Source organism: Limanda limanda, chromosome 11 (assembly GCF_963576545.1).
Source record: "Limanda limanda chromosome 11, fLimLim1.1, whole genome shotgun sequence".
NCBI classification, from domain to species: Eukaryota; Metazoa; Chordata; class Actinopteri; order Pleuronectiformes; family Pleuronectidae; genus Limanda; species Limanda limanda.
The window spans coordinates 1,016,746-1,041,944 of record NC_083646.1 but is presented as its reverse complement, the minus strand read 5'-3'; the positions used below and the strand labels follow the sequence as shown (position 1 = coordinate 1,041,944).

The 25,199-nt window shown below is 42.6% G+C and overlaps 2 protein-coding genes and 1 pseudogene across 2 annotated transcripts in view; 2 read left to right on the top strand and 1 right to left on the bottom strand.

Moving 5' to 3' along the window:
• LOC133014126 (atrial natriuretic peptide receptor 1-like) overlaps positions 1–3,856 on the top strand; it is a 36,762-nt gene extending 32,906 nt beyond the window's left edge. The window contains exons 20-22 of the mRNA XM_061081274.1: positions 169–343; positions 1,605–1,703; positions 2,179–3,856. Coding sequence (XP_060937257.1) covers positions 169–343; positions 1,605–1,703; positions 2,179–2,324 — 420 coding nt within the window. The 3' untranslated portion in view covers positions 2,325–3,856. The remainder of the gene's footprint in view (positions 1–168; positions 344–1,604; positions 1,704–2,178) is intronic.
• A 2,316-nt stretch (positions 3,857–6,172) lies between these two features.
• Positions 6,173–8,470, bottom strand: LOC133013801 (trace amine-associated receptor 13c-like; annotated as a pseudogene).
• Positions 8,471–16,891: 8,421 nt separating this feature from the next.
• LOC133013800 (alpha-tectorin-like) lies at positions 16,892–24,995 on the top strand. The gene is made up of 17 exons (XM_061080849.1): positions 16,892–17,127; positions 17,899–17,960; positions 18,446–18,546; positions 18,665–18,892; positions 19,230–19,326; positions 19,464–19,593; positions 19,691–19,928; positions 20,294–20,450; positions 21,160–21,247; positions 21,334–21,396; positions 21,977–22,184; positions 23,184–23,304; positions 23,504–23,691; positions 23,788–23,942; positions 24,018–24,263; positions 24,626–24,788; positions 24,903–24,995. The coding sequence occupies exons 1-17, from the start codon at positions 16,892–16,894 to the stop codon at positions 24,993–24,995; spliced, it is 2,574 nt and encodes an 857-aa protein (XP_060936832.1).
• Positions 24,996–25,199: the final 204 nt, after the last annotated feature.

The following is a 25,199-nucleotide window of genomic DNA, read 5'->3' as shown; positions in this document are numbered from 1 at the left end:
CATCAAAGGAAAGTCTGATCATCAGCTGCAATAAAAGCACAACAGCAACTTTCAGTGGACAAAAGAAAATGATTAAAAATAGAAAATAGTATAAATACTATTATTTTTAAAAGATGTGGTGTAAAAATGTCAGATTATATATCATCCGTGTTTCTGTGGCGCCCTCAGGTGGAGACCATCGGCGACGCCTACATGGTTGTGTCCGGCCTCCCGGTGAGGAACGGGAAGCTGCACGGCAGAGAGATCGCCCGCATGGCCCTCGCCCTGCTGGACGCCGTCCGCACCTTCAGGATCCGCCACCGGGCGGAGCAGCAGCTGAAACTGAGGATCGGGATCCACAGCGGTGAGAGAATGGGGGGGGGGGGGTATTCATATTTGGGACTTGTTGAAGCGTGTTCGTTTATCCTTTAAGAGAAGACGAGCCGAACTCGGTTTGCTCAAATCAAGTATTTATTTAGAAAGCAATGAACAGGTTACAGCAGAGCAATGAGCTTCCAGTACATTAGTTGTATCAGAGCGCCACGAACATCCAGCGTCTGTCTATTTTATAACAGTAGATCTTCGTTCCTCCTCCTCTGAAGTGCGCAGGCGTAATCCATCCTCCTGGCTTTTGGAATACGGAAGTAGAACAGGAAGACACTCCCAATGACGCTATAGTTGCTAGGCAACCTGTTTACTTCATAAAATCCTTAAACCAGCAGATGCAATGTGGGGCAAAGGTGTTTACAATTGGAGAAAAGATTAATATGTTTTCTGCTTCATCAACACAATCCTGACTGTGTAAACATTCGGATCCTCAAACCAAAGCAGCGTACAACATTAAGTCAACAACGTCTCTCTGTCTGACCTCCAGAACTTTATCAAGACAGCTGTGAGACTGACATCAATGTGACGCACACATTTATAATTTGTAGATTAAACATTAGGAGGAAAGGTTATTATAAAATCATTTGTACTAAGGCCTTATATCTAACTAAAAATACTTTTATCTTTATTTGGTAAGAGTACAAATATCATTTGAAATGCTTCTATCTTTATTTGTTTAGAATTCTTTCAGACACAACCTATAGTTAAAAAGTTTTGAAATTCCAACAGACTCGATGTTTGAATGAGGAACATTTAACATGTTTTCTGATCTGAGTCTGAAGCTTCATATTTGTTCCATGTTCCATCTGATCTGTTACTTTAGTTTCACTTAATGTATAAACTTTACGTGTTTGTCCTGTGGTCATGACCTACATGGGCGGAGTCTACCTGTACTCGACTCTGATTGGTTTGTAGACGGCGTCTGACGTGGGCGTGTTATCAGGTGTGGGAGAAGTAGTCTTTCTGTTTAAAGGGGGGAATTGAAGGAAGCTTCATTTGGTTGCCATGGTAACATGATGGTAATCCAAGCAGCATCAGCACCTTCAGACGCAGAACTGCACTTCTTCTTCTACTGTTTAATGCTGTCTCAACTTCCTGTGATTGGGGAAGATCGGAAACAAACAAGGTGTGAAAGGTTCCTAGTTATGATGATCAGATATAATTCTGTAGATTCTTTCTGTAGTCAGAAAAAAGGTGTAAAGAAATGTTTGTGTGTGTGTGTGCGTGTGTGCGTGCAGGCCCGGTGTGTGCAGGCGTGGTGGGGTTGAAGATGCCACGCTACTGTCTGTTCGGTGACACCGTCAACACGTCGTCACGGATGGAGTCCAGCAGCGAAGGTCAGTTCAAGGTTAAAACAACTCCACGATATCTGTGGGACTTGAGAAGTGAATCAAACACATTCTACAAACATCAGTGAGATAAGAACTGAAACGACAGAAACGTCTTCTTTAGTTTGGTCCATGTCCCGTCTGCTAACATGGGGGGGGGGGGGTTATAAGCTCTACTGCAGCCGGCCACCAGGGGTGAATCTGGATGATGTGGCTTCACTTTCGGGATCTGTCCTCTCTTTCATCTGTATTTACACTCTGTGGTTGAGACTGAGCCAATTTAAGCTGACTTGATGGAATTTATAATCCTCGTTAACATATTTGCTAAAGTGATCAGATGTTTTACGTATAAATTATTGATCTACAGAACATGTACGTCACCATCTTTGTGTTTGAAATGTGGAGTCGATTAAAAGTTACAAACCCACTTCAGTGCAAACAGCTTCTGATTGGACGTCACTTTACTCATCCTGTGTTTGTGCAGCGCTGAAGATCCACGTGTCTGCGGCGACTCGCGAAGTCCTCCTGGAGTTCAACTGCTTCCAGCTGGAGCTGCGAGGAGAGATCGACGTCAAGGGCAAAGGAAAGATGACCACCTATTGGCTGCTGGGAGAGAGCGACAGCCAATGAGGAGACACCACGGAGAAGAGGACGGCAGGTCCGGCCGTCTTCGACCTGCAGCGTCACTCATCACCTCCGGGGGCGTTTCTCTTTGTGGACGAACGGACCTCGATCGTTACAGATTCCACAACCTGGAGGAAAGAGACGTTCGTATGTAACTGTGACAGATGTGAGAAACCAACTCCAGATGTGAGAAACCAAACTCCAGATGTGAGAAACCAACTCCAGATGTGAGAAACCAAACTCCAGATGTGAGAAACCAACTCCAGATGTGAGAAACCAACTCCAGATGTGAGAAATCAACTCCAGATGTGAGAAACCAACTCCACATGTGAGAAACCAAACTCCAGATGTGAGAAACCAAACTCCAGATGTGAGAAACCAACTCCAGATGTGAGAAACCAAACTCCAGATGTGAGAAACCAAACTCCAGATGTGAGAAACCAACTCCAGATGTGAGAAACCAACTCCAGATGTGAGAAACCAAACTCCAGATGTGAGAAACCAACTCCAGATGTGAGAAACCAAACTCCAGATGTGAGAAACCAACTCCAGATGTGAGAAACCAACTCCAGATGTGAGAAATCAACTCCAGATGTGAGAAACCAATTCCAGATGTGAGAAACCAAACTCCACATGTGAGAAACCAAACTCCAGATGTGAGAAACCAAACTCCAGATGTGAGAAACCAACTCCAGATGTGAGAAACCAAACTCCAGATGTGAGAAACCAAACTCCAGATGTGAGAAACCAACTCCAGATGTGAGAAACCAACTCCAGATGTGGACAGGATGTGACTGACGGAGCACAGACGGATTCTTCTCTTTTCTATGTTCAACTTTTACAGTCAGAGCTTTACAGAGAAGAATCTGAATTTGGGATTCTAGAGCTTCCTGCCTCAGAGGATCAGGAGCAGCGAGCCAATCAGAAGCGAGCGAGTCCACGAGGGACCACGAGGCTACGTCCGCACCAAACACTCCACTGTTGCTATGGTGACGCCTGCTGTCCACACTAAGGGAGACATTTGTAAACGTGCTGTCTTGTTTTCGTTAAGTTAATTGAGTAAAATTGTAATATTACAGCAAAAAAGATATTTACCAGCGTGAAGTTGTAGTTTTACATCACGTTACATTAAAAACTTTTTAATCCAGATTCTCCATATTCCCATGTAGAAGGGGGGGGGGGGGATGAGTGACGGTACATCAGCTCTGTTGCTGGGCAACAGCCATACATGTGGGTGAAGCTGGTGACTCCAGACGTGTGGTTTCTGATTGGCCTTCGCTCACGTCCTCTGAAGGAGGCGGAGCCTCAGCTGATCCCCCTGAACCTCACACACTGGTCTGATGAATAAAGTCTTGTTTATTAATAACAATCAGGAAAACGCCACAAGAGCCTGTTTATGTTTCACACGTGACACGAATGTTCTCCATGTCTAACGGGTTCATGTGGGACGAGAACAGGTGGAGAATATTTTGGGAGAAATGTCTTTGACTGAAGTTCATTGTTTTGTATCTGAAAAGTAAAAAGACTCAGGACTCGTTCACACCTTGTTTGTTTCAGACCTTCTGACCCTCAGTTTAGTTTCAGGTCCCTCAGGAGAGGAGGAGTTCTGGGTCTGGACCGAGCTGAACCTTGGTTCCTTCCCTTTAAGAGCTTGCACACACCCCCCCCCCTCCCCCTACAGCTCAGGGAGGAGCTTTGTGTTGATCACCAGTGAACAAGAAGATTCTGTTTGTAATGTTGTGTTGTCTTGTTTCTACGGTTCGGTTCGCTGGGGAAAAGGAGGTCAGACCAAACCAGATGATTTTGGAAGAGTTAGAAAGAGTTATTTATTTAGTTATAAAACTTGGTTTCAGGATTATAATCACAACTCAGGTAGTGAACTAACAACTATTTCAACTGCACAATCAACCTCATGCAAACCAGAAGGAAAATCAATCGTCACTTAACAAGACAACTGGTTCAAATCAAAAGACAAATAAGAAACGCAGCTCGCTCCTCATCTCTCAACATCCACTTCTCAAATACACAGTTCTCTGTCAGTGATCAGTATAAATATAATTCCATTGTGGCCTGGTACAGCCCTAGCACTTATTTTATTATATTATATCATATTATATAGGACATCAGGTCAAATAGGCGTCAGGGAAAGCACAACAATAAAAACAATCAATATTATCACAACTAATTTACCTTCTTCCAAAAAGAACAAGAAGAAAACACAATGGTCTCACCTGCTTCCCGAGCATCAGCAGGAGAAAGATTTACAGAAACATGAAGGGCTTCTGTCTCCTCCAGGTTTTACAAAAGAGGATAATCTAAGAAGACGGGACCCCAGGACGTCCCAGGATGTCCCAGGACTCCACAGATCGGATGGTTTCAGGCTCAGTCTTGTTGGGAGCCAGGAGGACGGTGAAGGCTGGAGACTTTTGAGAAGTGAGCTCTATCACTGCATCACCAGCCGAGGTCTGGTGTAACAAGAAGATTCTGCTTTTCATGTTGTATTAGATCACATTATATTATATAACGTTATATTATATTATATTTAGATTACATTACATAACATTACATCATGACACAACTTGCACCTGCAAACCGCCAGTAGGTGTCAGTGGAGGACGTGTGCGTCACCGTGAGGTCTCCTGTGATCACATGGCAGAATGAGATTCTCTAAGAATCAGGTGAAAGCACACAAAGCGATTGTCAACACAAAGTTATACTTTAGCATTTTGCAGAAAACTTCATTAAAGTTGCAGCACTGAGCCTGCGCACCTGCCAGTGTCCTCTTCATATAACTACGCCACTTTAATATATTCATTAGTGCATATTTATTCATGAATGAGGGAAAATACATGTATTCATCTTTTACCTTCTGTGTTCAGATTCAAAATGTAGAACCTGTTCATCCGATCTTCCTGTTGCTTCAAATCTCTGATGATAACGTAACACTAGGGACGTAACGTGACTTTTACACTGTCAGTTTTATTCACCATATTTACCTCTTCTATTTCTACTATCAGAATAAACTCTGCAACAATCGGACAATACCCAGCTGTAGAGCAGATTCTACTTCTCCAGCTGACCCACTGGTAAACCTGTAGAACTACAATGAAGACAAGTAGCACACATCCATAGGTTTGTTAAGCTGAGATGAATTCTGTCCAAACAACCCGGCTGTTTAATAGAACGACTCTCGACAGGGACATGAAAACATTCTAAATAAAAGGATGTTGTTTTTAAGTCAAGTAAGCGACCTTCTGTAAATTAAAAGTCAGAATTTATGTACGATTATTTTCCTTTCAGTTTGGAGACATTACCACTGAACCGAGGTGTCTTTATCAATCCCCCCATAACAATACCCACATCGTCTCTATTAGTCACTTCTGTCCAACTTTTTATACAAATTCCTTCTTCAAGTTTCAAGTTTTATTTTGTCATATTCAAGTCAATCCAGGGTTAAACAGTTCAATGGAAAGTGCAGATGGACAAGAACAGGTCAGCTCAGCAGTGTAATTAGAGCAATAATGAAATACATTTAAATAAAACAATGTAAAAGAGCTTAATGTAAAAAAAGCCAAATACAATACTATAAAATTATACATATTAGAGGCCTGACAATTTAAATTCTATAATATATATGTAATAGTTCAAAACAGATATGCAGAGGATTGTTGATTGTGAATTAAACTGTGAGTTTTTACTTTACCCTTTTTCAATCTCTTCACCTCTTTTACTCTTTTTAACCTTTGCGTTTGGACTTTGAATTGATTTCCTTTGACTTTGTTTCTACACAATATATCTGGAATCTACTCGTGCATGAAATGAGCATCATAAAAAAACATCATATTTGTTCAGTGTCACTGCACGCTCTTCACCAACCTGGAGTCAGAGGAGCCGGACTTCAGTATCTGCAGTGTAACGATGAGTTTCATGGATTATCTGAACCAGGGGTAGAAGAAGGAGAAGATCATGGGGTTGAGACAAGAGTGTAAGTAACACAGACATATCAGAAAGGTATCAGATATAACGTTGACGGACTGGTTCTGGCCCATGAGTGAAGCACAAAAATATGGACAGGAACAAATCAGAAACACAACAATGACAACACCTCAGGTCCTGGCTGCTTTGATTTCAGATTTCTTGACTCTGACCTTCACCAGAGCGACGGCTGTGATTTGGGATTTCATGGCACGGGCCTGAGCCACGACCACGAGGAACTCCTTCACATTCAGAGCGATGATGATGCTGACCGGGCCGATGAAGGACAGAAGTAGATCAACAAGTCCAGAAAGTTGATCCTGAAAGAGCGTACATTCTCCGTAGCAGGAGAGAGAGCCGCCCGGGTCCTTCAGGTTCTCCCTCAGCAGCAGAATCTGAATCGGAGCTGAAGCCGCCCAACACGAACACACGTGGACTTTAACTCTTCTCTGAGTGAATTTGGTCGGGTCATGCATGGGGTCACAGATAGCCACGTAGCGTTCGATCGAAATCAGCACCGTGGTTCCTATGGAGGCAGAGGTGATGATGTAATCCAAAACGATAGATAGATAGATAGATAGATAGATAGATAGATAGATAGATAGATAGATAGATAGATAGATAGATAGATAGATAGATAGATAGATAGATAGATAGATAGATAGATAGATGGATGGATGGATGGATGGATGGATGGATGGATGGATGGATGGATGGATGGATGGATGGATGGATGGATTGATGGATGGATGGATGGATGGATGGATGGATGGATGGATGGATGGATGGATGGATGGATGGATGGATGGATGGATGGATGGATGGATGGATGGATGGATGGATGGATGGATGGATGGATAGATAGATAGATAGATAGATAGATAGATAGATAGATAGATAGATAGATAGATAGATAGATAGATAGATAGATAGATAGATAGATAGATAGATAGATAGATAGATAGATTACTTTATTCATCCCCGAAGGGAAATTAAGTCGTCATAGCAGCCGGTATATTTGAATACAATAAAATACAATACAATACAATACAATACAATAAAATTAAAAATAAAAGGTAGAAAGAATAAAAAAACAGAAGCACAAGATAAAAATACAATAAAAAAGGTAGATAAGGTGCATTGGCAAGATGATGGTAAAAGTACTGATGATATGATGGTAATGGTATTGTTAGACAGTATATAAGAATAGTACAGTATATATAGTATATAATATAACAATATATATTTATATATGATAGTAATTATACCAATATAAAAGCAGTATATGGTAATAATGGCAGCAACAGTATATATAATAATAATAGTAATGGTGATATAATAATAGTAATTATAACATGTACACATAAATAAATATGTGTATATAGACTTATGTAAACAAGAATATACAGAGAGTATGATATGATATATAGTAGAAGTATGAATATGAATATAAGTATTTGACTATACAATAGGTAATATAATATACTATGAGTCTAAGAATATGTAGACAGAGTGTGCAAAAGACAATATTATTGTATAAAATGATATATAATATCAATATGGTTTATATGCACATGGTTTATATGATAAACACAACACATGTGTTCACCGAGCAGCCAGCAGCCGTCGAGGAGCACGATTTGAAATGATATGCAGAAGCCGATGAGGAAATCCGAGATGGCCAGAGAGAGGAGGAGGAGGTTGGTGGGAGTGTGGAGCTGCCGGGGGGGGGGGAACACACCAGATCCTTCACATCATCGACAGCATCAGTTATCATCGCACTGGCAGCCGCCGCAGTCTGAAATAAATACCTTCAAACCGCATCTGATGACCTGAAGTGTGAGGTGGAGATGATGACCAGCAGGTTGAGCGTCACCCTGAGCAGAGACATGGACCACAGCAGGAGGTAGGAGATGGTCCTCTCAGGCTGAGGGAGCTCCAGCTTCCTGCAGGACCAGTTGAGGAGCAGCGGGAAACAGAGTTCAGCCTCCCGGAGCGAGAAGTTCACTGAAGCTCCTCAGTCCCACAACGGATTTATCTCTCCACCACGCACCCCCCTCCTTCTCTCTGGTGACAGTTCTCTCTCCACGGCAACCACCAAACTTCTCCTTCCTTTCTCCATCATCTATTCCCCCGACTTCATGCCACCCTCCCTCCCTCCACTGTTCGGCATTCATCTTTTTAGATTCACAAAGCGTTCCCTCTCTGTTTGTTTATCATTCCCCGGCTCGTTCTATAAACCACAGATTGTAAATGAAGATGGACAACGTGTCTCCACCTCCTCCATCAAATATCCCCCCAAAATATCTTTCATACAAACGCTGTCATCTTTGTCATAGACAGCTGGGATGCACAGATTATACTATTCATGTACAGCAGTTGAGATGTGTCGTCCATCTTCATTTCATTTTTCTTCAACAACATGTTTATTGAGTTTTCAACACAACACAAAAGTACAGAGAATATAGCATAATAACAAATAAATAAATTATCAACATGGTCCATTTGAAGACGGGTCGATTCACAGCGCTGGAACCAGACTGTCCCATTTCAAAGGCTGCAACACCTGCGTCCTCTGATCCCAGAGAAGCAAAGGGTCCAACTGGTGGACCCCCCCCCCCCGGCCAACCTCTCCCAGGATTCATTGAGCTTCAGTGATGAATCGCTTTTCCAAGAGGTAACGTCCAATCGACTCCACCGAACAGCAAACGCCACACATGCTAAAACACACAAGCTGAAAAAGACAACTTTCTTGTCGTGTCCAACTTCTTGGTGGAGGTGGTCTTCATGGGTCAGGTAGACCTCGTTCTCCAAAGGATGCTCCTGAATAAAAAACACAGTTTACATCCCTGACACACACATGGAGACCTACCAACACATGTCACGTGTGTCAGGATTTGCATACATCTTGGAGTTCATGTGCGTGTCTGCAATTGTGTGTTTGTGTGATGTTACGCAAAGCTGTAACTTTTTGCACTTTGTGATTGGTTGGACAAACCTGAACCTGTCCTCCCTCCGTCTTCTTCCCTGGAGCTAAATCTGAAGAGACAACCCTGAACAATGAGCCCGTCAATCTCTTTCCTGTCCCGTAACATTCCAGACCAGATCATTTCATCATTTCAGCTTCTGGATGCTTTTTGTGTTTCTTGTACAACAGTTTTTAAAAAAGAGAGCATGTCCAACTAGTTGTATAAAGTGTGTGTTACAGAGATTAATATAAATACAGCCGTGAGCAGCGATTTGCATGTTGTAACCATTTCAGGCTTAAAGTCCAGAAAGGTTATTTCAGAAATTTGAATTCTCATTAAAGAAGAAGTCTGCGCTCTCTGGAGTTTGCATGTTCTCTAAGTCTCATTTCTTGATGCTGTTCACATAAAGCACTTTGACTTGTCCTGTTAATGATTGATCGACTTTATACTTTATACAGCAGGGGTCACCAACTGGTGGACTCCGGTCCAGATCCGGACCGCGACTCTCCATTAAAAAGAAAAAAGTATAAATACATCATTGGCCTTGTTTGACTTTTAAGAGACTTTTAATCAGGTATAATGACGCCAGCCCGGTGGAGTCGCTTGGGTTCTATGTGTTGCTATCATATGATTCATATCCTGTGTAGCCCGGTTGCTAGGCAGAGAGAAGCACGCAGATGGAGACACACGGATGAAGGTGAAATATGGCGTTATCAAAAGTTAGGAAAGTTGATGTTGAAAAGCGAGTCTTCCGAGCGGTGGAAGGAAAGTGTCTGTTCCTCCTGCAGTGAGCTCAACCAGACCGGTGCGTCTCCTTCGCTCTGAGTCTGTGGCGTTTGTGTAAAATGAAAGTTTTAAAACCTCATTATGAAACCAACACTGACACTTTGAAGACTCGTACCCGCAGCAGTCCGAGGAGGACGAGGAAATAAATGAGCTCAAAGCCCAGTGTGAGGCTTTGAGCTCATTTATGTGCTCTACTCTTTCAGAACAGTTTGCAGAGGTTATGAATACTGTGATGAAACTTATCATCTTTCTCAGGAAGATGAGAGAGACATTTGTTGTATGGCCTTCTTAGTTCACATAACCTCACACCTACATGACCTCAACCTAAAGCTGCAGGGCCAGATCAGCTCTGAGTGTGATTGGGTCGCAGCTGTCCCGTCTCTCCAGCACAAGGTGGAGATTTTCAAAGTGGATCTCCAAGAGAACTTTACACAGTTTCCAGCAATGAAGCAAATTCAGGGTGAGAGAGATATTTCTACTCATGTTGAGTTCATACACAACGTGATTGGAAACTTCAGTGATGTTTTTGATGACTTCAGCCTGGAGGAGCAGCTCCTCCTTGGCTCCACATGAGTTGTGAATCTGCATTCTCAACATTTAACATCATAAAGGCCAAATACCGTTCAACAAGGACATTCTCTTACATTCCTTTTTGAGAACAACCCCGAGGCCTCCAGTTCCACCTGAAGCACTTTACGTTTGTCTTTGAGTATCTGTCATCTTGGATTGTTAAAAGGAGTGTGGGCCTATATGCAAATTCAAAGAATGTGGGCCTATATGCAAATTCAAAGACAGAATGTTTATATATTATTAAGCAACCTTGTGCAATGAAATGTTAATTCAGATGACTTAGTCAGAACCCATATTTGTATGTCTCTAATTATCCGGACCCCAGAAAGGGAGGCGGGTTGATGTCTGGACCTCTTGCAGTTTTTAGTTGAATGTACCCCCCCCATAACCCTTAAAGGTTGAACAGTATAGATGAAGGATGTTCTTTGGACTGGGTGGTACGGTGGTGCAGTGGTTGTTACTGTGGGCTCACAACAAGAACGTTCTGGGTTCGAACATGGTGGCTGACGAAGGAGCATTAATCATCCTATAGTTCTTCTCTGGGTTCCGCAGACACTTTAAGGACAATCAGAATATACGTGGAATAGATATTTAAATGTTTACAGACCAATCAGAGCCGTTTACAATAGAAATGTATCCACACCACTGTAAAAACGTGTCTCCACTTCCTCCTACAAACATCTTGCAAACAAACGCTGCCGTCTGAGTCACGGACGGATGAGACTGTCTCGTAATCGGTGGAGTGCGTGTGCATATCAGCAGGAGGAAGTTGAGATGTGTCGTCCATCTTCATTTCATTTTTCTTCAACAACATGTTTATTGAGTTTTCAACACAACACAAAAGTACAGAGAATATAGCATAATAACAAATAAATAAATTATCAACATGGTCCATTTGAAGACGGGTCGATTCACAGCGCTGGAACCAGACTGTCCCATTTCAAAGGCTGCAACACCTGCGTCCTCTGATCCCAGAGAAGCAAAGGGTCCCCCCCCCCCTGGCCAACATCTCCCAGGATTCATTGAGCTTCAGTGATGAACCGCTTTTCCAAGAGGTAACGTCCAATCAACTCCACCGAACAGCAAACGCCACACATGCTAAAACACACAAGCTGAAAAAGACAACTTTCTTGTCGTGTCCAACTTCTTGGTGGAGGTGGTCTTCATGGGTCAGGTAGACCTCGTTCTCCAAAGGATGCTCCTGAATAAAAAACACAGTTTACATCCCTGACACACACATGGAGACCTACCAACACATGTCACGTGTGTCAGGATTTGCATACATCTTGGAGTTCATGTGCGTGTCTGCAATTGTGTGTTTGTGTGATGTTACGCAAAGCTGTAACTTTTTGCACTTTGTGATTGGTTGGACAAACCTGAACCTGTCCTCCCTCCGTCTTCTTCCCTGGAGCTAAATCTGAAGAGACAACCCTGAACAATGAGCCCGTCAGTCTCTTTCCTGTCCCGTAACATTCCAGACCTGATCATTTCATCATTTCAGCTTCTGGATGCTTTTTGTGTTTCTTGTACAACAGTTTTTAAAAAAGATAGCATGTCCAACTAGTTGTATAAAGTGTGTGTTACAGAGATTAATATAAATACAGCCGTGAGCAGCGATTTGCATGTTGTAACCATTTCAGGCTTAAAGTCCAGAAAGGTTATTTCAGAAATTTGAATTCTCATTAAAGAAGAAGTCTGCGCTCTCTGGAGTTTGCATGTTCTCTAAGTCTCATTTCTTGATGCTGTTCACAGAAAGCACTTTGACTTGTCCTGTTAATGATTGATCGACTTTATACTTTATACAGCAGGGGTCACCAACTGGTGGACTCCGGTCCAGATCCGGACCGCGACTCTCCATTAAAAAGAAAAAAGTATAAATACATCATTGGCCTTGTTTGACTTTTAAGAGACTTTTAATCAGGTATAATGACGCCAGCCCGGTGGAGTCGCTTGGGTTCTATGTGTTGCTATCATATGATTCATATCCTGTGTAGCCCGGTTGCTAGGCAGAGAGAAGCACGCAGATGGAGACACACGGATGAAGGTGAAATATGGCGTTATCAAAAGTTAGGAAAGTTGATGTTGAAAAGCGAGTCTTCCGAGCGGTGGAAGGAAAGTGTCTGTTCCTCCTGCAGTGAGCTCAACCAGACCGGTGCGTCTCCTTCGCTCTGAGTCTGTGGCGGTTGTGTAAAATGAAACTTTTAAAACCTCATTATGAAACCAACACAGACACTTTGAAGACTCGTACCCGCAGCAGTCCGAGGAGGACGAGGAAATAAATGAGCTCAAAGCCCAGTGTGAGGCTTTGAGCTCATTTATGTGCTCTACTCTTTCAGAACAGTTTGCAGAGGTTATGAATACTGTGATGAAACTTATCATCTTTCTCAGGAAGATGAGAGAGACATTTGTTGTATGGCCTTCTTAGTTCACATAACCTCACACCTACATGACCTCGACCTAAAGCTGCAGGGCCAGATCAGCTCTGAGTGTGATTGGGTCGCAGCTGTCCCGTCTCTCCAGCACAAGGTGGAGATTTTCAAAGTGGATCTCCAAGAGAACTTTACACAGTTTCCAGCAATGAAGCAAATTCAGGGTGAGAGAGATATTTCTACTCATGTTGAGTTCATACACAAAGTGATTGGAAACTTCAGTGATGTTTTTGATGACTTCAGCCTGGAGGAGCAGCTCCTCCTTGGCTCCACATGAGTTGTGAATCTGCATTCTCAACATTTAACATCATAAAGGCCAAATACCGTTCAACAAGGACATTCTCTTACATTCCTTTTTGAGAACAACCCCGAGGCCTCCAGTTCCACATGAAGCACTTTACGTTTGTCTTTGAGTATCTGTCATCTTGGATTGTTAAAAGGAGTGTGGGCCTATATGCAAATTCAAAGAATGTGGGCCAATATGCAAATTCAAAGACAGAATGTTTATATATTATTAAGCAACCTTGTGCAATGAAATGTTAATTCAGATGACTTAGTCAGAACCCATATTTGTATGTCTCTAATTATCCGGACCCCAGAAAGGGAGGCGGGTTGATGTCTGGACCTCTTGCAGTTTTTAGTTGAATGTACCCCCCCCATAACCCTTAAAGGTTGAACAGTATAGATGAAGGATGTTCTTTGGACTGGGTGGTACGGTGGTGCAGTGGTTGTTACTGTGGGCTCACAACAAGAACGTTCTGGGTTCGAACATGGTGGCTGACGAAGGAGCATTAATCATCCTATAGTTCTTCTCTGGGTTCCGCAGACACTTTAAAGACAATCAGAATATACGTGGAATAGATATTTAAATGTTTACAGACCAATCTGGTTCGTTTACAATAGAAATGTATCCACACCACTGTAAAAACGTGTCTCCACTTCCTCCTACAAACATCTTGCAAACAAACGCTGCCGTCTGAGTCACGGACGGATGAGACTGTCTCGTAATCGGTGGAGTGCGTGTGCATATCAGCAGGAGGAAGTTGAGATGTGTCGTCCATCTTCATTTCATTTTTCTTCAACAACATGTTTATTGAGTTTTCAACACAACACAAAAGTACAGAGAATATAGCATAATAACAAATAAATAAATTATCAACATGGTCCATTTGAAGACGGGTCGATTCACAGCGCTGGAACCAGACTGTCCCATTTCAAAGGCTGCAACACCTGCGTCCTCTGATCCCAGAGAAGCAAAGGGTCCAACTGGTGGACCCCCCCCCCCCGGCCAACCTCTCCCAGGATTCATTGAGCTTCAGTGATGAATCGCTTTTCCAAGAGGTAACGTCCAATCAACTCCACCGAACAGCAAACGCCACACATGCTAAAACACACAAGCTGAAAAAGACAACTTTCTTGTCGTGTCCAACTTCTTGGTGGAGGTGGTCTTCATGGGTCAGGTAGACCTCGTTCTCCAAAGGATGCTCCTGAATAAAAAACACAGTTTACATCCCTGACACACACATGGAGACCTACCAACACATGTCACGTGTGTCAGGATTTGCATACATCTTGGAGTTCATGTGCGTGTCTGCAATTGTGTGTTTGTGTGATGTTACGCAAAGCTGTAACTTTTTGCACTTTGTGATTGGTTGGACAAACCTGAACCTGTCCTCCCTCCGTCTTCTTCCCTGGAGCTAAATCTGAAGAGACAACCCTGAACAATGAGCCCGTCAGTCTCTTTCCTGTCCCGTAACATTCCAGACCAGATCATTTCATCATTTCAGCTTCTGGATGCTTTTTGTGTTTCTTGTACAACAGTTTTTAAAAAAGAGAGCATGTCCAACTAGTTGTATAAAGTGTGTGTTACAGAGATTAATATAAATACAGCCGTGAGCAGCGATTTGCATGTTGTAACCATTTCAGGCTTAAAGTCCAGAAAGGTTATTTCAGAAATTTGAATTCTCATTAAAGAAGAAGTCTGCGCTCTCTGGAGTTTGCATGTTCTCTAAGTCTCATTTCTTGATGCTGTTCACATAAAGCACTTTGACTTGTCCTGTTAATGATTGATCGACTTTATACTTTATACAGCAGGGGTCACCAACTGGTGGACTCCGGTCCAGATCCGGACCGCGACTCTCCATTAAAAAGAAAAAAGTATAAATACATCATTGGCCTTGTTTGACTTTTAAGAGACTTTTAATCAGGTATAATGACGCCAGCCCGGTGGAGCCGCTTGGGTTCTATGTGTTGCTATCATATGATTCATATCCTGTGTAGCCCGGTTGCTAGGCAGAGAGAAGCACGCAGACGGAGACACACGGATGAAGGTGAAATATGGCGTTATCAAAAGTTAGGAAAGTTGATGTTGAAAAGCGAGTCTTCCGAGCGGTGGAAGGAAAGTGTCTGTTCCTCCTGCAGTGAGCTCAACCAGACCGGTGCGTCTCCTTCGCTCTGAGTCTGTGGCGTTTGTGTAAAATGAAAGTTTTAAAACCTCATTATGAAACCAACACAGACACTTTGAAGACTCGTACCCGCAGCAGTCCGAGGAGGACGAGGAAATAAATGAGCTCAAAGCCCAGTGTGAGGCTTTGAGCTCATTTATGTGCTCTACTCTTTCAGAACAGTTTGCAGAGGTTATGAATACTGTGATGAAACTTATCATCTTTCTCAGGAAGATGAGAGAGACATTTGTTGTATGGCCTTCTTAGTTCACATAACCTCACACCTACATGACCTCAACCTAAAGCTGCAGGGCCAGATCAGCTCTGAGTGTGATTGGGTCGCAGCTGTCCCGTCTCTCCAGCACAAGGTGGAGATTTTCAAAGTGGATCTCCAAGAGAACTTTACACAGTTTCCAGCAATGAAGCAAATTCAGGGTGAGAGAGATATTTCTACTCATGTTGAGTTCATACACAACGTGATTGGAAACTTCAGTGATGTTTTTGATGACTTCAGCCTGGAGGAGCAGCTCCTCCTTGGCTCCACATGAGTTGTGAATCTGCATTCTCAACATTTAACATCATAAAGGCCAAATACCGTTCAACAAGGACATTCTCTTACATTCCTTTTTGAGAACAACCCCGAGGCCTCCAGTTCCACCTGAAGCACTTTACGTTTGTCTTTGAGTATCTGTCATCTTGGATTGTTAAAAGGAGTGTGGGCAATATGCAAATTCAAAGAATGTGGGCCTATATGCAAATTCAAAGACAGAATGTTTATATATTATTAAGCAACCTTGTGCAATGAAATGTTAATTCAGATGACTTAGTCAGAACCCATATTTGTATGTCTCTAATTATCCGGACCCCAGAAAGGGAGGCGGGTTGATGTCTGGACCTCTTGCAGTTTTTAGTTGAATGTACCCCCCCCATAACCCTTAAAGGTTGAACAGTATAGATGAAGGATGTTCTTTGGACTGGGTGGTACGGTGGTGCAGTGGTTGTTACTGTGGGCTCACAACAAGAACGTTCTGGGTTCGAACATGGTGGCTGACGAAGGAGCATTTAATCATCTTATAGTTCTTCTCTGGGTTCCGCAGACACTTTAAAGACAATCAGAATATACGTGGAATAGATATTTAAATGTTTACAGACCAATCTGGTTCGTTTACAATAGAAATGTATCCACACCACTGTAAAAACCTGTAGTTTGAATCATAATACTGTTTGAATACTGTGTTCAATCATATTACTGATGAATAGCTGAAGCACATTAAGTCTCTTTGCTCCTTCAGGAGGAATCTGTGAACGTGGGCGTTGATGAGCTTGACCCCTGAACTCTGTCAGCTTGTCATCGCAGTCTCTGTGACTCTTAGTTAATTACACAGTGTTCGGAGGCTGGAATGTTCCGTGACAGAAACCAGTTCCGTGACAGAAACCAGTTTGGTCACAAGGACCAGAACGAGAATGTGTTGAGGGGACTGAGGATAAAAGAAGGGGACAGAGACAGTGTCAGACAGAGACCTGAGTCGTCCACACAGACGGACGACGGAGCCACACAGAGGGTCGACAGAGCCAATCGGTCCGAAGGTGAAGCGTCTCCTCAACACAAAGCTGCTGCACTTCAGATCCTACCACGGTAAGAAACACCTGGAAACTTCTCCTCCTGTCAGTCAATATGAGTAACAATGACTTTTAAGACAGGATACTTTTTATATGTCCACATTTATTTTAAGATTTTTGGAATATAAGTAAATAATTATTTATTATAATAACAATAATAATAACGTTATTTGTGAAGCAGTTTTCCTGGTTTGTTTATATATTTTAATCTTTAATCTTTCAGAATAAGTGATATTTGCACATCTGACAATGAAAACGTTTGAATAAAAGGTAACTCACACCTCGTGCTTTTGTTTTCGGTCAAGTAAGAAACGCTGAAGCTACGAGGTTCATTCACACGTTTGGATCGTTTTGTTGTTTTAAAAGAAATAGAAAAATGTATATATTATATATTTTTGTCGATGGTCCCATAGATTGTGTTATCAGTGTTAATGCAATTTAGTTGGAGGCTCGATGGCTGAATGTTTAGTTCCCATGTGAGTTGTTCCCTCTCGGCCTCTCCGACTGAATTCATCAAATAAAGAAGTTGAGAATAACTTTAGAAATGTATAAATGCAAACGTGTTGAATTTAGTTTGAATGTACCAGTTGAGAATGGAACAGGGGACAGTGAAGGCGATAAGCAGTTAAATGTTAGACCGCTGTTGTGATGCGAAAGATCATTAAAGCAGTGACTGGATTTACTTCACAGTGGAAGAGCGTCTATCGCCTCAGGAGCTGTCAGGTGGAACATTTCAAGGATTTCAAAAATGCTTCTATTCATGATTTGGGGTGTAACTGTGTTTCAGATCCCGATCGGCCGCCAGCATGTTCAACATATTATACCTGGCTGCACTCAGTGTGCTCGCAGGTGAGAGGTTACACAACTCACACACAACCACGCACTTCATTCACACTGACAACATGTCGTTAGAAAGCCTCCTGCAGATGAGAAACAAAGTAACAAAGTAGAAAAGTGTTATATGATGTTCTACCAGAATTATTATAAAAATAACATAAAATTTTCATTCAGAGGATCCTAAAGTCCCCAATAAAATTCTCTGGGATGAAAGGACGCATTTGAAATAGCTCAGCAATGAGAAAGTCTATTCACGCCACTGTGACGCAATCAGCTTTCAAATGGAAGCTCTGAAGGACGCAGCCTCTGAATTGAGACACATCTTTCAGAGTAATGTAGCTACAAGAGGTCAGACCTTTACTGCGAACATATGACCTTACTTTTATTTTTCTTAAATCATAAAACAAAAAATAAACCTTGACAAATTGACTCATGAGATCTAAGTTTACTTTTAATGTAACAACAGATCCAAAAACCACGTGTCTCAATATCTTCAGGTACGGCAACGACCCAGACCGTGCACTTTACCGGTTCAGCTGAATTTGACATCACGTCGTGCCCCATCACCTACTACGGACAGAAATATGATAAAATATATGTGAGTAATAAACAGTCGCTGGTTTCAATCAACCTACCAGTTACGTTAATAAGAAACTAATCAAATGTTTACAAGCTGACATGTTATTATCGATGTTGTGTCTCCTCCTGTCCAACAGGTGGGCTTGAATGCCGGCAGATTGACTGTCTGCTTCAATGGCCAGTACGCATCTGGAATCAAGGACGACTGCATTCTGATATCTGCAGGAGGGGCTGACAGAGGTGAGCTGGAAGCACGCCAGAGCATTCGGGCACTTGGATCTGTTTACCACAGCAATCTACCGAACCTGAAACACAATGGAACATGTTTCAACCGGATTCTTTTAAGAAACAGTCAACGAAAGTTGGTGAGAATCAGACAGGGACTTGTTCTGACCCGGGTTGTTTTCAGCTCTTCTGATTTTAAAAACATTTATTTTCTGTGTTTTGTCCAAATTCTCTTCTCAGGTTATGTTTATTATACTTTTCAATTTTGAGCCACAAGCGGTTCTGTATGCTGTTGTGTATTCTGGATACACTGCTTCTCATGTCGTGAGTATATTAATCAAGAGAGTATGACGGGTATGAGTTGGTCATTGTTCCGTTGGTTGTGTTGAGTCTCGTGTTTAAATCCCGATTTATTAACGATATATCTGTCGAAGTCTTGGACGATCACTACACATTTGTTTTTTTGGCCCTTTCCAGGAAGTGGACGAGCAGGTCAACGGCACCACAGTCTCTAAACAGAGTTACCTTAAAAGTAAACGTTACTTCTCCCTCATGAGCGGTTGTAGACGCTCTGGTGAGTAAACAAAATGTTTATTAAAATCAATTTTTAGACCTCAAAAGCAAAAACAAAATGTTCTAAAACACAATTATGCTTTCTTGAGACTTTGGTGATTTTTGAAACCACATAAATATAGTTTTCCTGACTTCTAGGCGTTGGTTATAAGACAAACACGGTTCAAGTTCTAGACCCAAGCATCTGCTCCACTGTTTCCTGTGATATGAGTGGAGTTGCTGCTCTCAGTGTGTGTGGTCCCAAGGAGCCCTGCAATGGAAATGGCAGGTAACATACAATTCCATAAGTTCTTCATTAGTTTCAGTCGTTACCAAACACTGACGGTGTTTTGTTCCGTGTGAATATGCTCCTCCGCCTCCATCAGCTGCATCTCAAACAACGTGTGCAGCGTGCTCGGCTCCACGGTCGTCGGTTTCGCTGGGCGGGTCCAGGCCGTCCCGGACCGCTGTGGCTACACTCTGTTCAAGTCCACATCCATCCCCGGCTTCCAGGTGCTGGGCGTCTTCCAGGAGAGACGCCGGAAAGACGTCAGCTTTTTGAAACGTGTGATCCTGCAGCTGGCGGGAGCTCAAATCTCTCTGGAACAAGGGAGTCGAGCTCTGGTGAGTTACGCTGCGTAGAACCCGCTGCTGCACAAAGAGCTGTTCACCTGTTTATTCAAAGTTGGTGGGAGAACCCTGAACTGGAGAATCTGCTGGTGTTGCTGTTGTCTTGATCGACAGCCGCCGCTGATACAGAGCGCTAGAGCTTATTAATTTAATATTCAACTGTATGACTGAATTGGACATGAGATGAACGGTTCTCTAGAGAAGTGAGAGATTTCTGGAATCAGTAGACAGATGATTGTGATGCTTGTTTCTTTCTTTGATAATGAAAACCATGCTTACTAAGATAAAAGTTCAAATTTGATTCAACATTTTGCACGTGGTCTTTTTTTCTGCCTTGTTGCTCCGCTGCTGTGACGAAGCTCGACACCAGAGAGCTCAGACTCAACACCACAGCGACGGTGGTCCGTGGGTGGGAGCTCACCAAGGACCAGACTGGAGTGACGGCTAAGATGTCAGCCTCCAACTTCACTCTTTCTGTCCACTTCGATGGCTCCATCTCTCACATCCACTTGACAGGTACAATTTTAAATGCTTGATTCTTATTAATTAGGCGGAAGTTGCCACGTTGGGGGTGAAGTATGGAGTCAAATTCATCTGCGCTGATCAGGCACCACTAACCCAACGAGAATCATATTTGTATGATGTGGTATAGAGAGTGATGTGAGTACTATTTAAATGGTAAATGGTTTTGTATTTATATAGCTCTTTTCTAGTCTTGATGACCACTCAAAGCGCTTTACAGTTTTACATTCACCCATTCACACACACATTCATACAGTGCATCAATAAGCAGCACTTTGTTATTCTATGGGGGGCCATTCGGGGTTCAGCATCTTGTCCAAGGACACTTCGGCATGCAGATGGTTCAGACTGGGGATCGAACCGCACATACACGTACTTCTGTACTTGCATTTGATCTGTGAAACAAATAAAATGGCGTCATCTGCATAAAAGTGGACAAGAAGTGCTGATTGATGGGTTTATTTGATCACAACCAACATCTGCCATGTTTCTTGTAACTGTTCTTCGTTAATAACTGAGCCACATGCAAAACACAAGGCTGTTAAATGGTACATATTCAATATTTAAGATGATCTCATATGAGAAGCTAATGCAAGAATCATTACGTTCGATATAGATCTGCTCGTCACTATTTGAAGCCTTTGTTTTGCTCCACTTGCAAAGTCCATTGATCCGTCACGTTTTCCTTTCTGAACCTGGTCAGGGCCAAATGGACACGACGCACACGGGTTGTGTGGAAACTCCAGTCGCACTGTGAGTGACGAGAAAGACTCCACACACAGTGTCAGCGGGTGAGACCTCCAACACAACGTCCCACACCAGCCAAGTTGTAGCTCAGATAAAATGAACGGATCTGACGTTGCTTATTGCCCCACAGCTGTGACACGCAGTATAACGAGGCTGCGGACCCGACTATCAACTGCAACACCTCAACTGACTGGTAAATGCAAACTGAACCAAGTTGTACTGAATCCAGGAATTAGACGAACTGGAGGTTTCTCAAACCATAACGTCGTGAAAACAAGAGCATAGTTTTAGCATTAGCAGTATTTTAGCTTGAATGCAAGTTACTACACTATCTCTACATACAGTTAGCCAGTTAGCTCCACCTTCGTGTGTGTATCCTCACCCGTTTTGCAGAACATTTGCAGAACAGCTCACATTAATTCAGATTTGCTAGATTGATAAAATGAAAGACAGGTGGGTTGATTTTAGAGGATCACGACAGAAACCTGTCTCTGAAGCGAGCGTTTACATTTCCACCAGGAAGTTCTACCAACTGTCATCAGAGACAAACAGGATAGATGTTTGTCTTCTGCCATAGGAACGGTCTAAATTATTAATGGGAGTCTTATTTGATTTTAATTTTGCAATATTGACTGATTGTATTTGCCTCTGTCCTGTCATATTTGATCTTGTCTTAACTTTGTAAAGCACTTTGTAACTTTGCAAAGTAATTATTGATATAATAATAATAGTTATTTAATGTGCCGTCTTTCTCCTCTGCCTCACTGGAACAGGTGTAACCTCCTGAAGCAGGCTCCCTTTACTGCCTGCACCATGCAACATGACCCAGAACCCTTCATTGCTGCCTGCACACAGACGCTGTGTAAATACCCTGAAGGGGATGGTCTCAAGTGCCAGTTCCTGGAGGCGTACGCCAGAGCCTGCAGCCTCTCCAACATCACACTGGAGGAATGGAAGTCAGAGACCCCATGCTGTAAGGCCGTAACTCACTATCTTCTGTTTTATGCTTTAAATTAAGACCATAATATAAACCATATTGATATTATATATCATTTTATACAATAATATTGTCTTTTGCACACTCTGTCTACATATTCTTACACTCATAGTATATTATATTGTCTATTGTATAGTCAAATACTTATATTTATACCTCCACTATATATCATATATTATATCATACTCTCTGTATATTCTTTATATATAAGTCTATATACACATATTTATACATGTGTACATGTTATAATAATAATAATAATTATTATTATATTATTATTATTATTATATATACTGTTGCTGCCATTATTACTATATACTGCTATTATATTGGTATAATTACTATCATATAAATATATATTATGTTATATTATATACTATATATACTGTACTATTTTTATATACTGTCTAACAATAACATTACCATCATATCATCAGTACTATTACCATCATCTTGCCACTGCACCTTATCTACCTATTTATCTTGTGTTTCTGTTTTTATTCTTTCTACCTCAATATTTTTTATTCTATTGTATTGTATTTTATTGTATTCAAATATACCGGCTGCTATGACGACTTAATTTCCCTTTGGGGATGACTAAAGTAATTTTTCTATCTATCTATCTATCTGTCTGTCTGTCTGTCTGTCCGTCCGTCCGTCCGTCCGTCCGTCCGTCCGTCCGTCCGTCCGTCCATCCATCCATCCATCCATCCATCCATCTATCTATCTATCTATCTATCTATCTATCTATCTATCTATCTATCTATCTATCTATCTATCTATCTAAAGACAGGGTTCAGTTTCCAGGTGCAGATCTCAGCACTGAAACTGAAACATCACATGTTACAGTCCTGCTCGGTGGAATCAGACTCAAATTCATCCACTCACATGTACTGACCTTTTCTTGTGAACCTTCTGGGAGACTGATCATTGTCTGAGATCAACACTTGTATCTGTGTGTGTTTGCAGCTGCTTCCTACCAGGGCTTCTGTCAGGACACGTTCTGCAGTGAGCACGAGTTCTGTGGGCAGAAGAACAACGGGGGAACCGGCTGCGTCTGCCGGGCCATGTTCGCCTCCAAGTACAACTCAACCGACTCCTTTGGTGAGTCGGCTTTCACTCAACAGAGTCACAGCTCGTTTTATCATTTGTCTCAGATTTATGGAATAACTGGAATATCCATAGACCTCACTTTAGGAATTAGAGGATCTGAATAGATGATGTGTCAAGGTGGAATTAACATCTGCATGTTCCTGCTTCCTGCTATCTGGACAAAAGCTAACTGATCTTTATATGATGTCAGGAGAGCCAATGGTCTGCGAGCAGAATGCTGCTAAGCTGACTATGGCTAAATGTCTCTTGGAGGACAAAGGCATCGACTTCTCTGTCTTGCATCTCAATGACGAGGCCTGCAAAGGTGAAATGGACAATGAGACCCACATGGTGACGTTCGGCTTCGACAGGAAGAAAACCTGTGGAACAGTGATCCTGGTGAGAACCTCTCAGGAGAACAGTTAGTAACTGCTGCAGCCTTAAATGTTTACATGAAGGTGCAGTAACAATGTTTGTCTCCGTGTGTCCCTACAGGCAAACAACAGCCAAATCCTCTACAAGAACACCATCGTGAACCGGAACAGCTCCATGTACGGCGTTATCAACCGTCAGGACTCGGTTCATCTGGACTTCTCGTGTCTCTACGATCAGCCGGACATCAGGACCTTTACCTTCACACTCAAAGACAGGTGAGAACCCAAACCTGAGCTTAACGTACTTTTTAAGAGAGGAAGACTGAACTGAACTCTGTCTTTGCCTTCCAGCTCCGTCACCCAGCAGATCACTTCTGGACGATGGATTTACAATCTCACCATGACGGCCTACAAGGACCCTAACACCAAGGAAGCCTTGCAACAACGTACCGAAATGCAACTGGACGAGCCGTTGTGGGTGGAGCTGAACGCGGATGGGCTGGATGACAAAATGGTTGCTGTGGTGACGGACTCCTGCTGGGCGACCGACCAGCCCAGCCCGAACGGAAGCCTGAGATATGACCTCATCATCAAAGGGTGAGATCACAGCCTGCATGACGACACGTCTCCGTTTCCTCCCACTGTGCAAACATGAAGCCGAAAATATCCCAGATCCCAGAGATGGTGGAGCGGGATCAAGGTCTCACTGATACATGAGCTCCACCAATCAGGACCCAGCCTGAGAGGAAACTGACCCGGTCTCACCCGGACCCGACAGAGATTCTGTTCTTCTGACACAAACCCGACCTCAGCACAATGTTTGACCTGATCCAGATAGTTCGGCCTCACTCTTTCAGAGCTTTCATGTCATCTATCTTTAAATCGTCTACGGCTGAGACACACAAAGCTGCTCGTGGGGATCATACCCTTCATGTCTGCTCTTCTGTCTGTTTGAGTAGCTGCCCTAACCCCGCTGACTCCTCGGTGAAGGTGAAGAACAACGGACAGGGAACATCCAACCGTTTCTCCTTCAACACGTTCCAGTTCTCTGCCAAGGATGGTGAGGTCTTCTTGCACTGCAGAGTGAAGCTGTGTGTCAAGAAGGGTAACAACTGCATCCCGGTAGGTCCACAGCTGCTGACTAGATCATATCAAGTTATATAAAGTTATATGAGAAGATATTTTGTATTTTTGTATCACGCCTAAAACTGAACTTCTGTCATTTGATTTCCTCAGACATGTGGCCCGGGTGCGAGAAGACGCAGGTCCATCATCTCAAAGTATGAGGATGAAAACCCTGCCTTCATCAAACTGGCCTGGACTTATTGAGTAAGTTCTATTCTATTCTACCCATATTTCAAATTTCCCATCGCATTTTGTAGAAGATACATCTGTATAATTTCAAGATCAGTGGCTGACCATAACCTGGGTTTGGTTATTTTCTCAGGTTTCCATGGAGACTCGGAACGACCGAAGATCAGGACGAGTTATTGATCTTTCTACAGATCTATAACGGAACTTATACATGAAGCA